The sequence below is a fragment of the Geotrypetes seraphini genome, chromosome 2 (genome assembly GCF_902459505.1).
Source record: "Geotrypetes seraphini chromosome 2, aGeoSer1.1, whole genome shotgun sequence".
NCBI lineage: Eukaryota > Metazoa > Chordata > Amphibia > Gymnophiona > Dermophiidae > Geotrypetes > Geotrypetes seraphini.
In genome coordinates this window covers 502766308-502779163 of record NC_047085.1, presented here as the reverse complement: position 1 = coordinate 502779163, position 12856 = coordinate 502766308, and the positions used below count along the sequence as shown (strand labels likewise).

General features: G+C 44.1%; 1 protein-coding gene across 2 annotated transcripts in view; it reads left to right on the top strand.

The window, feature by feature from the left end:
• LOC117354507 (zinc finger protein 432-like) overlaps positions 1 to 12856 on the top strand; it is a 41276-nt gene extending 28420 nt beyond the window's left edge. The window contains exons 3-4 of one of the 2 annotated variants that reach the window (XM_033932167.1): positions 1285 to 1398; positions 8392 to 12856. In XM_033932167.1, coding sequence (XP_033788058.1) covers positions 1285 to 1398; positions 8392 to 9164 — 887 coding nt within the window. In that variant the 3' untranslated portion in view covers positions 9165 to 12856. Of the gene's footprint in view, positions 1 to 1278; positions 1399 to 8391 lie in introns of both variants that reach the window. The other variant, XM_033932166.1, reaches the window with a different exon arrangement.

Sequence of the window (12856 nt, the reverse complement as noted above, 5' to 3'; positions counted from 1 at the left end):
AACCAAGATTGTTGCCTACCGGCTTGAAATGCCAGGGTCCTATCGAAGAAGGTCTTATATCTACGGTTCATAGACAACGGCGCGAAAGACAAAAGCGTGCGCTGCACAAAATTACAGTTTTTAGGGGCTCCGACGGGGGGTTTTGTTGGGGAACCCCCCCAGTTTACTTAATAGACATCGCGCCGGCGTTATGGGGGTTGTAACCCTCCACATTTTACAGTAAACTGAACTTTTCCCCTAAAAACAGGGAAAAAGTTAAGTTTTCAGTAAAATGTGGGGGGTACTTACAACCCCCCACAACGCCCCCCCCCCCGTCGGAGCCCTAAAAACAGTAATTTAGAGTGGCGCGCGCCTCCGCGCTGCACTCAATTGTCTGGGCGCGTCTTTGTCCTGGCGCGCTTTTGACCTGACACCTATATCTATACCCGTTAATTTTTGGATAAACAAATAAGTAGAAGTTTCTAGTTTCTTTTGATGGTCTATGCAACACAAAATGAGGAAAAAAGTAAGCTGGAGACAATCCCGATATCAGCTTAAAGCAGATTTGGAATGGCTATGAGAAAGAAAAGTCAAATATCGTCGTATAATAACAAACTTTTATTAGTCATGACAGGGATTGCCATTCAACATATTACCAATAATTGGAAAAATTACAAGAATCTTAATCACACATTTTGGTGGTATTCATTATGCCATATTTATAAGATGGAAAGAGCAATAGCGATACAAAAAGGGACATATAATATCTTTGTAAAGATATGGGGGCCATTGGCAAAGTATTGTGATGAATAGTCAGTTCTTTTCTTTTCTTTCTTAACTGTATTTAGCACACTCAAGGGGGAGGGTGGAGTTGGGGGGTAATTGTACAAGATATGTTATAATATATAATATATAAGATATGTTATAATATATAATATATAGTATATAACGTGTATATTCTATTTTAGTTGAAAATGTGATGAAGGGTGGATGGGTGGGTGGGGATATTACACTATTAGATTTTATGTGTTAGATATTATAGTGCTATATTGGAATTACTTGTATGATGTATTTTTGTGCACTTGTTTTTTGATTTGAAAATGAATAAAGAATTTTAAAAAAAGCAGAATTTGAATACTCTTGCCTCCAAAGGCAGCCAATGAAGTAAACGATAATATGGACTAATATGATCATTCTTTTTTAAACCAAAAATCAATCAAACAGCTGTGTTCTGAATTATATTATGTCTTGAGCAATGAGAGTGATTGTGGTAAACTTAATGCAGTATTCTTATGCCAGGAACAGGCCCTCCAGCTGTCACCCCTGATATTATATCTCACATTGAAAGAGGGGAAGAGCCATACATCAGGTTTGAGTCTGGACCAGAGGAAAGAGAAATTGGGAAAAGCAGCTGCTCAGGTGAGTCCAGTAATAAGAGGAACTGGAATAAAATTGCAGAGATGAAGATGGTCATGAGCATCTGGGAACGGCAGAGACCCCTTCACAAGGTCCTCTGACAAGCTCTTTTACTCACTCTTGGGGTTCTTGCCATGTAGGTAGGCTACAGGGTGATTGGGATTGGAAAAGGCCAGAGATCGGCAGAGGGTCATGTTGTATGCTGCATGATTTAAGCTGATCCTCTTGGTCTGGCACTGATACCGCTTCAAGGCCAAGAGGCTCCTTGAGCTTGGGGGCATTGTGTACTTTTGTGTTGACTTAACTCTTCCCTCTCCTTATCCCAGTATTGGATCTCTACCCTTCTTCCATCCCCTATCCTCTCATCCCCTGTTCTTTTCTCTTCCCTTACTAGATCCTTCCTCCCTTTGACTCCTATCGGATCCCTTTTTTCTCCTGTACAGAGACATAATTACCTCCTTTTTTTCTGTTGGTTGTGCCTCTCTCTGTGCAAGTTAGAATTTTGCCATTGTGTGCTTGGTTTGACAGGTATGCTTCTCACATCATGTACACCTCTTGGCTATCTTCTTATAAGAACATAAGTAGTCGCCTCCGCCGGGGCAGACCAGAGGTCCATCCCGCCCACCGGTCCGCTCACGCGGCGGCCCATCAGGCATATTGCCTGAGCAGCGGTCCCTGACTAATTTTATACCTACCTCTACACTTATCTCTAAACCTTCCACTACTCTTATCTGTACCCCTCAATCCTTTTGTCCTCCAGGAACCTATCCAGGTCTTCCTTGAAACCCTGTACTGTGCTATTTCCTATCACGGCCTCCGGAAGGGTGTTCCATGTGTCCACCACCCTCTGTGTGAAAAAGAATTTCCTTGCGTTTGTTCTAAATCTGTCCCCCTTCAATTTCATCGAGTGACCCCTTGTTCTTGTGGTTTCTTTCAAATTGAAAAATCTGTCCTTGTCAACCTTTTCGATGCCCCTCAGGATCTTGAAGGTCTCTATCATATCTCCTCTGAGTCTCCGCTTTTCCAGGGAGAACAGCCCCAGCTTCTTCAGTCTGTCAGTGTATGTAAGGTTTTCCATACCCTTAATCAGTTTAGTTGCTCTTCTCTGGACTCTCTCAAGCATTGCCATGTCCTTTTTGAGGTACGGTGACCAGTACTGTACACAGTATTCCAGATGCGGGCGCACCATAGCCCGGTACAGTGGCAGGATGACTTCCTTCGTTCTGGTCGAGATACCCTTCTTAATGATACCTAACATTTGGTTTGCTTTCCTCGAGGCTGTGGCGCACTGTGCGGTCTCAAACTCAAACCCTTAGCAGGGCCACATTTTGGATTTGTAGGTACTTGAAGGGCCGCAGAAAAAAATCGTTAATGTCTTATTAAAGAAATTAGTTTTTTAGCCCATTACATTAATGGGTGCTAGAATAGATGTGTAGACTTAGGCATTTCTTTCTTTCTGTATGTATGTCTGTCTTTCTCTCTCCCTGCCCCCTTTCTTTCTGTCTGTCTTTCTTTCTGTCTCTCACCCCCTGTCCAGCAATAGCCCTTCCTTTTACCTCCCCCCTATCCAGCAGCACCTCTTCCCTGCACCCCTGTCCAGCAGCAGCCCTTCTTCCTTTGTTTTACCTCCCCCTTGTGTAGCAGCACCTCTTCCCTGCTCCCCCTGTCCAGCAGACCTTCTCCCTTCCTTTTACCTCCCCTCTGTCCAGCAGTACCCCTTTCCTTCCCCATGTCCAGCAGCACTCCTTCTCCCTTCTTTTTACCTACCCATATTCCCATTTCCCCTTTTACCTTTCCTATTTCCACCTTTTCCACCCCATCCAGCATCATTAGAGTACCTGTTGCATTGTTGGCGTTCCAGTGTCTCCTCTGCCTTGGGTCCGGGCTGGCTATTGTGGGCCGGGATTGCCAGGGGTGCCCTTTGGGACAGGTGGAGTAGTGGGTGGCAGTGCGAGTTCACTCTGTGCGGGGCCTCTGCTGGGCCGCGGGAAGCTGGTGTCTGTGGAGCTCAGTGTCCGGCGTTGTCAGGTAGGTGCTCCGGGCCACGGGCGGTGTGGGTTGGTCAGCGGGCCTTTTTGGGGGTGGGGCAGGGTCCATATGTTTGGCAGCATGACGCTTGCAGCATGTTGCTGAGGGAGGGCGATGGGGAAACAGCCGCAGGCAGAGTTCTACTCTACTGCACATGCGAGGCCACGGAAGCACAGATCACGGATGCAGGGATCACACCATTTGAAGTGCGCATGCGCGCTAAGGGTTTTATTGTAGCGGATGACAACTTTGCATGAGGTAAAACTTGTCATAGTACAACGAGTTTTACCTCATGCAAAGTTGTCATTTCTTTAAGAAGACATTAATTATTTTTTTCTGCAGCCCTCCAAGTACCTACAAATCCAAAATGTGGATCATCTGAAATTACCTTAATTGCTTCTGATAATTTCAGCTATATACAGCTGAAAGCAGTGCAACATGCAGAAAGTGAAAAACTATCAAAGTATCAACTGCAAGAGACAAAATTTTGGACCAACTATTTTGAGGCCTTCAGTATTATAAAGACTTATTCTTTATGGAAAACTTGTGCCTTAAGTGTCTGGCGGGCAACGAGACTGCCGGACACTTAAAGCACAAGTTTTCCATAAAGAATTATTCTTTATAATACCGAGGGCCTCAAAATAGTACCTGGCGGGCTGCATGCAGCCCGCAGGCCTTGAGTTTGAGACCACTGTCTTTTATTCACCAGCCCATTGGGTAGACAGGGTTGTTCTTTTGGGACAGATTCTATAAATAGCACTTAAAAGTTAGGTGGCCTGGGGCACTAAATAATCTGACGCTCTGGGCCGCTGTATAAACTTCTACCACAGCTTAGTAAAAAGGAGAGGTTAATTGGCAAAATACCTTTTAATAGCCTCAGTAATTGGGGAAAAAATTAATTGGTAGATAGGCGCCTATCTTAAAACCCTCGTCTACATTTCCGGTGACCTAAGTTTTTGCGCCACTAGGCATGATTCTGTAAATGGCACCTAAGCGTGATTGACACGTGGCTGGCGCCATTTTTCTAGGTGCCGGTCAATCTAGGCGCCGTTTTCAGAATCTGGGGGTTGGGCCTTTACCTACCGTCAGGTTTCTCTGTTTCATGTGTGCGTGGTCAGAAGAAACCTTCATTTTCACTTGCCAGTTTTGCAGTGGCAACGAAATGTAGGGTCTGGTACGTTTTTCTCGATACTATAATTTTACCATCATTAGCAAACTTAGGAAACTAGCTCCGTACTTGGAGGGTAGAGACGGAGATCTACAAAAGTCCAGTCAGTCAGTGTGGTAGGTCAGCAGCTCCCACAATCTAGACCAGTGTCCAACAAACGTTTATGTGGCACCCAGATGTGGCTGGAGGGCACCCAGAAATGCGCAGATGTCAATGTGATGACGTCAAGCGCACGCAGATGTCAGCCCGTCACTTTGGGGCCCATCCCAAGAGTACTGGGTTTATTTAGCGGAATCAACAGAACTTCCCTGAGTTCCTTCAGCACCCTTGGATGTACGCCATCTGGCCCCCATTGCTGTGTCTACCTTTTTTGGGGGTTTTTTTGCATACATTTTTTTTATTAAATACATATACATAGCACCCATATGGCCTTGACAGTTAATTTCCCTCTTTTAAAGGTATATCGCCAAGCTTGCTGCCCTTCACCAGCTATGTTGTAACCCCAGTGCCCTGCGCTCTCGCTGGCTGTACTGAGAGTTCACATGCATTGAACATCTCCACTTTCCAAGAAGGTGAAGTAATTTCAAAGGTCTTGGCTTCCACATTTCAGTCATGAATAATAAAATAGGAGAAGAGCTTAATGCTGCAAAGGCGTTTTCTGGAAAACCCCCATCCTAATTTGATGACTGAGTGCATTGCCAGACCATAATTGCTCCATTTTTTTGGGGGGTGCGAAAATGAATCAAACTCCATACCCTTTAATGACATGCGTCTTTAATAGCTGTAATGCAGATTAATGGGCTTTTTAATTGCTGTTACATTGTTCATGCAAGAGTTTGTCATTAATATGAAGCATTTGAAAGATTAATGAAAGCTTCCACAATTTAATATGGCTCTGAAGTAAATCTAGAGACAGTCTGCCTAAAAAGAATTGATTGTATGGCACAGTACGAAATTGAGAACCAAATAATTAATAGAAGAAGAAGTACATATTTAATTTCAATAATATAGATAATTAAGTATAGCAAACAATAATACATTACCCTCCCCCACCCACCCACCTTGGATGTGTAAAGAAGTCAAATAAAAGGAAAGGTACATGATGGTTATTGTGACTCAATAAATGCAGTCAATGGGCTCCACACCATTTTGAAAGTGTTACTATATCCCAAACATTCCACGTTCATTCTTTCATACTTGTAACTGGAACATAGGTTTGCCCACCAGAAAGTGTAATTCAGTCGATCATAACTCTTCCAGTTACGTGTAACCATCTGGATGGCTATTCCCATCATTATCAAGAAAAGCCAGCTTTTATGTCGATTCAAAGAAGGTTTAATATGTAATAGAGTACCACAAATTATGGCTTCATAATTCATTGGTATTGATGACCCAAGTACAGCATTGATTTGTCCCCAAATTGACTTCCAAAAATTAAGTATCAATGGACAATAGACCAACAGATGATCCAACGTCCCTATATTAACATGACAATGCCAGCATCTATTAAACTTAGAACTGTCTATCGTTTGTAAATGAATCGGGGTCCAAAAAATCCTATGCAACAAGAAAAACCAAGTTTGTCTCATAGATGCTGACACTGTACATTTTAACCTCCAAGTCCAAATTCGTGGCCATCGAGATGCAGAAATATACTGTTTTTATCTCGATGCTCCAAATGTCTACCTTTAATTTAGCTAGCTCCTCACGAACGCAACCCTCTGAAAATTGATCAGGGTCTATCACTCCTCCATCCCTATTCATGTTTGTCTTCTGCAGTCTCGCTCCTGGCGCTTCAGCCGTGAACACGGAACAGAAATATTAAGATGGCATTTAAGCAATTCAGCCTTTTCTTTATCAGCTTCTACATATTCCTCCTCTTCACTTTTGAGCCTCACAATGACACTTTTGCACTTCTTCCTATCACTAATATATCTTGTCTCCCCGTTTTAACATCAACCATATATTCTTCCATTTGCATCTTTGCTTTCCTGACTACATGACCAGCTTCTCTTAACTTTTCCAGATATTTTTGCCTGTCTTCCTCTTTCTGCGATCTTTTATAGTTTATGAAAGCTAACCTCTTATTCCTTGCCTTCTCAGCTACTATTTTTGACAACCAAAGCAGCCTAGATTGTCACCCTTACAATAACTCCTTTCAGTTTTGCCCACTGCATTTCTACTTCTTCCAGATGTTCCCATCTCAACAATTCCTTGACATAATCCCTCTTAAGTTTAGAACCTTTACTTTTGAATGAGCCCTCTGAATACCCATCTTAATATTAAACCGTACCATGCAGTGATCACTGGATGCCAGATGATCACCCTCTGCAACATCAGAAACACTTTCCCCATTTGTAAGCACTAAGTCCAGTATGACCCATCCCGCGTTGGGTTCCATTACCGATTGCTAAAATAGTTCTCCTGTACTTTGCTCTGCATTCCAGTCTAAACTAGCTCCCCCTCTTGTCAGTTCCTGAACCAGTTAAAAAAAAAAAAAAAAAAGACTGGTCTGATCCCTCAGGAATGTCTGCTTTTCGCATCCTTTGCATAAACTTCTAACCCTTTGGCAAATAGATTAATCAGAACTGATCACAAGACCAATCCTTGAGGCACTCCACTACTTGCCTTCTTTTCCTCTGGAGTGAATTTTGTTTACCCGCACCCTCTGTCAGCTGTTCGTCAACCCATTCCTAATCCAGTTCATCAGCTTGGGCCCCACCACCAACAGGAAGAAAGTGTGGCATAGTGGTTAGAGTGGGTTCAAACCCTGCACTGCTCCTCGTGACCCTGGGCAAGTCACTTAATCCTCCACTGCCCCAGGCACATTACCGTATTTTCACGCATATAACGCGTGCGTTATACATGATTTTACAAACCGTGCATAACCATGCGCGTTATAGGCGTGAGCGCGTTTTACAACTTTTTTTTACATAGTTCCCCCCCCCGACGTCCGATTCACCCCCCCCCCGCAGGACCGCTCGCACCCCCACCCCGAAGGACCGCTCGCACTCGCACTCCGAAGGACCGCTCGCACCCCCACAGCCTCCCCCCCCCCCCCCCCCATCATGGAGAAGCTCCTACCGTTGTTCTGCTGCTTCCTCTGCCGGCGGTCCTGGGCCTTCTGTGAGCCCTGCGTCTACTGCTTCCTCTTTCGGCGGTCCCGGCCCTTCTGTGAGCCCTGCGTCTGCTGCTTCCTCTTCCGGCGGTCCCGGCCCTTCTGTGAGCCCTGCGCCTGCGCTGCTTCCTCTTCCGGCGGTCCCGCCCTTTCTCTGACAAAGGGCTTAGATTACCCCTGATAGGCGGTACTATCAAAAACTGAATAATCTTGAAACTTGTAGGGCCTGCTCTCATTCTGTTGAATTAAAGTGTCAATGCCTTGCATATGCCATCTTTCTGAGAGGGGCAGGTTTGAGACATCGATTTTTAATGCCATATTGTGTGGAGTGTGAGCCCAGGCCTGCTTTTCTGTGTGATATCCCAATGCAGTCTAGGCTGTTGCTTTCCTAGAGAATGCATTGAGAGATATGCATCAGTCTAGTAGTTTCTTGATTTATCATGACGAGGCGAAGTGGTAAGTCTGTAAGAGGGGAATGAGAGATTTTCAGTGTGTAAAGTCTTGTGCATGTCTCACTATTTGACACGTCCGGCCTGAGTGCTGTCCCATGGTCATGGGTTTGAAAATTCTTATTTCCCTGCCAAGTCTGACTCTAGTTATGTTAGAGACCCTCAGTGATCTTGTATTTTGGGTCTCTTCCGCACACGTAATAACAGTTGAGTTTTATTTCTGTTTTCGACAGATGGTGAATTCAGGATCAAATATGAAGAGACGCTCCATGGGGCTCTTGCTGAGAATCTGGAATGGAACAAGATGATATTTCCAGAAGGCAAGAGCGAGGTTATTTACCCATGTCCTTACTGGGGTGAAAACTGCTGGATTCCGTGTAGACCAGTGAAGGAAGAGAATGGCTCACCTAGGAGTTCAGGTGGGAATTCTGCTTTGTATGAGCGACACAGCACTAATGTTGCAGATGCCATGAGACAGCGGAGAAACCAGACAGCAAAACAATATATATGTATAGAGTGTGGGAAAACATTTGGCACGAAGATGCATCTCACGGATCATCAAAGAGACCACAAAAGGGAAACTGCCAAGAGAGGGAGACCCTTTATATGTACGGAGTGTGGAACAAGCTTCAGTACAAAGATGCATCTTACACAGCACCAGAGAGACCACAAAAGAGAAGTTGCCAAGCGAGGGAGATTCTTTTTATGTAGTGAGTGTGGGAAGACCTTTGGTACTAAGATGCACCTCACCGAGCATCAGAGAGACCACAAAAAAGAAATGACCAAGAGGGGGAAACCCTTTTTGTGCACAAAATGTGGCCATAGCTTCAGTACTAAGATGCATGTTACAGAGCATCAGAGAGACCACAAAGAAGACCTGACCAAGAGGTGGAGACTCTTTTTGTGTGTGGAATGTGGAAAGACTTTTGCTACGAAGATGCATTTGACACTACACCAGATAAACCAGAAAAAGCAACTGGCTGGACAGATCCTTTTTGCACAGTGAATATGGGGAAAAAAAACCATAACAAAACATTTGTATATCGCATCACCCTTCAGATCTATGTGGTTTGACAAAAGTAAAATACTGCTACAAAACAGAATGGAATACATTTTCAGTCTTTCCAAAATTTCCTAAATAAATAAGTCTTTAATAGTCTCCTAAAATTTTGATACGATGCAGATGTAAAGAATAATTGACGAAAATCAGTATCCCAAGTTGCTGTTTGAAATGACAGTAGTCAATTATGATATCTTTTATAACGGCAACCTTTGGGCGATGGAAAATCAAAAAGGGAAGCTATCCGAGTAGAACGTCTACGATGGGGGGGAAAAAAATCAATTGCATTAACTAAATAGGCTGGAGCCATACCAGATATTACTTTGTAACACAGGCAACCAAACGTAAATTGCACTTATAAACCGCTATAAAAGTTCCTCCGACCTATAAATGTCAGCATTAAATTCACAGAGAACATGCCGTATAATTGACAATTCATCTCTGAATGCACACAGGAAAAGATACTTGGTGGAAAAGGAGACATACACGAGAATGATATTTATAATAGAGGTGTCAGTGCCAAGTGATTCATTTGTATGTCATGTGAAGACGGAGAAGATTTTCAATGATCAAGAAATGCAAATGGAGACCAAGAAACTGTGATTGAAAGATACAAAATATTTCCCATTGAATTTAGAGTCACAGGATGATTAAAAGCCTACCTGAATAGGTTATCTCTACATGTTATGTCCTGTGAACTGGGAAGGAATCTCTGTTTGGCACAATGCAAGACCCGCAGTGAACGTTAGCAGTGCATTTGAAAGACTGAAATCATACTCTACAGATCTTGGCTTAGGCTTGAGGGTCATTAAGGTCACGGTGTGTGCAAAGATAAAACAGAATCGGAAACACTCCTATTAAGCAAAACGTAACCCCACATATTTCTAAATCATATGTGTACAAAAATACATCTACATGAGATAGTCAAAGGTGTGCAATAAAGCCTGAAGCTACCAGAATACATTGAATCTCCAGGCTAATAAACAGCCTTAAAATAAGGGGAGGAAAAAGCCTTGGAACCCCACCATCCCCTTCCAGAGATTGGGTGATGGCAAACCACCAGGGTAAAGGGAACCTCATAGACAGGAAAAAACCCTCCGTAATAGGCCAAATCCATATAGCCTTGTGCAATGCAACAATTCAAAATCTTTCAAAATCATCAATAGTTGTACCAATGCAGGAATCGGGAATGTACTTATCTCAATATGGAAAGTCAGTGTTCACTGACGATGGCCAGCGTTTCGCTATCCAAAGCTGCCTCAGGGTGTGACCACACATCAATCCCTTCCTGTGGAGAAGAAAAACTCTCTCGATGCCTTAAATTGAAAACCACTCTACTTGTGAATGAAATGTTAAGATGCGCACCTTGCATTATATTTCTCTATACCCGCAAAAATAACCCATTAGGAGACATTGCCACTTCTTCCCCCTCCCCGAAAGACACCCTGTCTGGACAGCTGATGTGGAAAAAAACTTCAGGTGTATGGGAATTCTTGCAAAACACCTGAAAAGTGCAGATGGAAGGGAAACTCTGTGCTTGGATAGATTGTAAAAGAAAAAAAGCTTGCAATGATTTTTCACCCCACCACTGTTTCAAAAATCTCTTCTGCAAGGGTGGAAATTGTATAAGTAGCAGCAGGTAGCTAGTGACTTGACTACTCTTTTCTATAGACTGGAGAAAGACTACAGAGAGAAGCTGAAAGCAAAAGAGACGAGCAGAGCAGTGATAACATCTTTTTCATATAGACAGAGGCAGGCTGTGAGCACTGTCTCCTCGTATGATCAGAGAGAGAGAGAGGGGCTAGGTAACACCTTGGCCTTCAGTTGAGATCCCCACGACCCGAGAGAGGCTGTGATAATGCACCGGCCTCCCATGAAACAGAGGCAAACTGTGATAATACTAAGGCCTACTCAAGAGCGTGAAAGAGGCTGTAAAAACACCTTGACACGACAGAAGTCAGAGACGAGGTATAGTTAATAGCCTGACCTCCTCCGAGGGAAAGAGAGAGGCTGTGAAAATAGAGAAAGAAAGGAAGAGGCTGTGATAACATCCTGTCTTCCCATGAGAACCAAAACCAGAGAGGCTTTTAGAGACTTTTCTGGGCTAAGGACAAGGTTGCTTAAGGGGCTCATTTTCAAAACACTTAGACACACAAAGTAGGTTTCTATGGTACTTTATAGGTCAGATTTTATAAATGCCGTAGGCCTCCAACCACTACCTAAATTAATTGTTTTAATTGGCTATAATCGGTGTGATAGTTGACCGTGTCGTTTAAAAACTTATTAAAAACTCTTTAAAACAATAGGTGCCGGGAGGCGTCTACAGCAGGGGTGTCCAACCTGCGGCCCGAGGGCCACATGCGGCCCAGTGAAGTATTTTGTGTGGCCTCGGTCGAGGGCGATGCAGTGTTTTCCTCTGCTGCCCCCGGGTGTTTACCGTCTTGCCGGCTCCCTCCTCTGTCTTGTTGCAGCGTTTGCGCGGCCCCAGAAACATTTTTTTCAGCCAGTGCGGCCCAGGGAAGCCAAAAGATCAGACACCCCTGGCCTACAGTATAGGCGCTGTAATTGCATCTAAAGCTTTTGTTCGTAAGTGAGCGTGGTTGGAGTGAAACGGGACTTAGGGGTGATTCACCAAAGAACTTAGGCGTCTGCAATATAGGCAGGAAACACCCTGGCCTACATTGCAGATGCCCAAGTTTTCTCATAGGTGGCAATAACCGCAGGTCTTTAAATAGTGCCTAAGCAGGTTTGATGGAACAGTTTTCGTAGGCGGCTGCCGATTTATAGAATCTGGCCCCATGGGTCTAAGTGCTTTGAAAATTAATCCCAAAATCTGTGAGCTTGCTCGAAGCCCGTGCCAGAACATTTGAAGCGCCAGCGCAAGAATTAACCCACCGCTCCCCATCTTACAAAGTCTTCAACGTGTATCGGATGGTCTGTCTGTTCCAACATAAGTTTGGTTTGCAGTGTGGGGGGGGGAGGACAGGACTCTAGTGAAATAGTTTCTAAACGTATATTTCTGATGTGATTAGTGGTCTTCTTTGTGCTGCGTCTTCTTCCCTTTAGCTCCTGTTAGAGTAGCTAATGTTTTCCAGCATTTGAATGTAAGTGACTCTGCAACACAGTGATGGACGTGGAGTGATCCAGTGAACTGTCACACTGCCGGTGTGCAGGATCCGCTGGTTGGAGGTCAGAGCAGGCTGGAGATTGTACTGTAAAATGAGGAATCGGCATATACTATAATGTCTCCCATTACTGGTGGCCATTTTCACCCTGTTTATACGAGTGTCACTTATCAAATAAGGCTAAATTCAGCAAATGCTAATACAGTCAAACCTCGTTTTTTGAGTAACGCGGTTTGCGAGTGTTTTGCAAGACGAGCAAAACATTCCCGCAAATTGTGCCTCGCAAACAGAGTTTTGAGTCCACCCCCCCCCACCCCCGCAATCCGGCATCTCCCCCTGCAATCCGGCATCTCCCCCTGCTATCCGGCATCCCCTGCCGAGCGCCCAAACACCATCCCTTACCCCGATTTGGCACAAGTTAAGTTAGTTTAAGTTTATTAGGATTTTATAGACCGCCTATCAAGGTTATCTAAGCAGTTTTACAATCAGGTACTCAAACATTTTCCCTCTCTG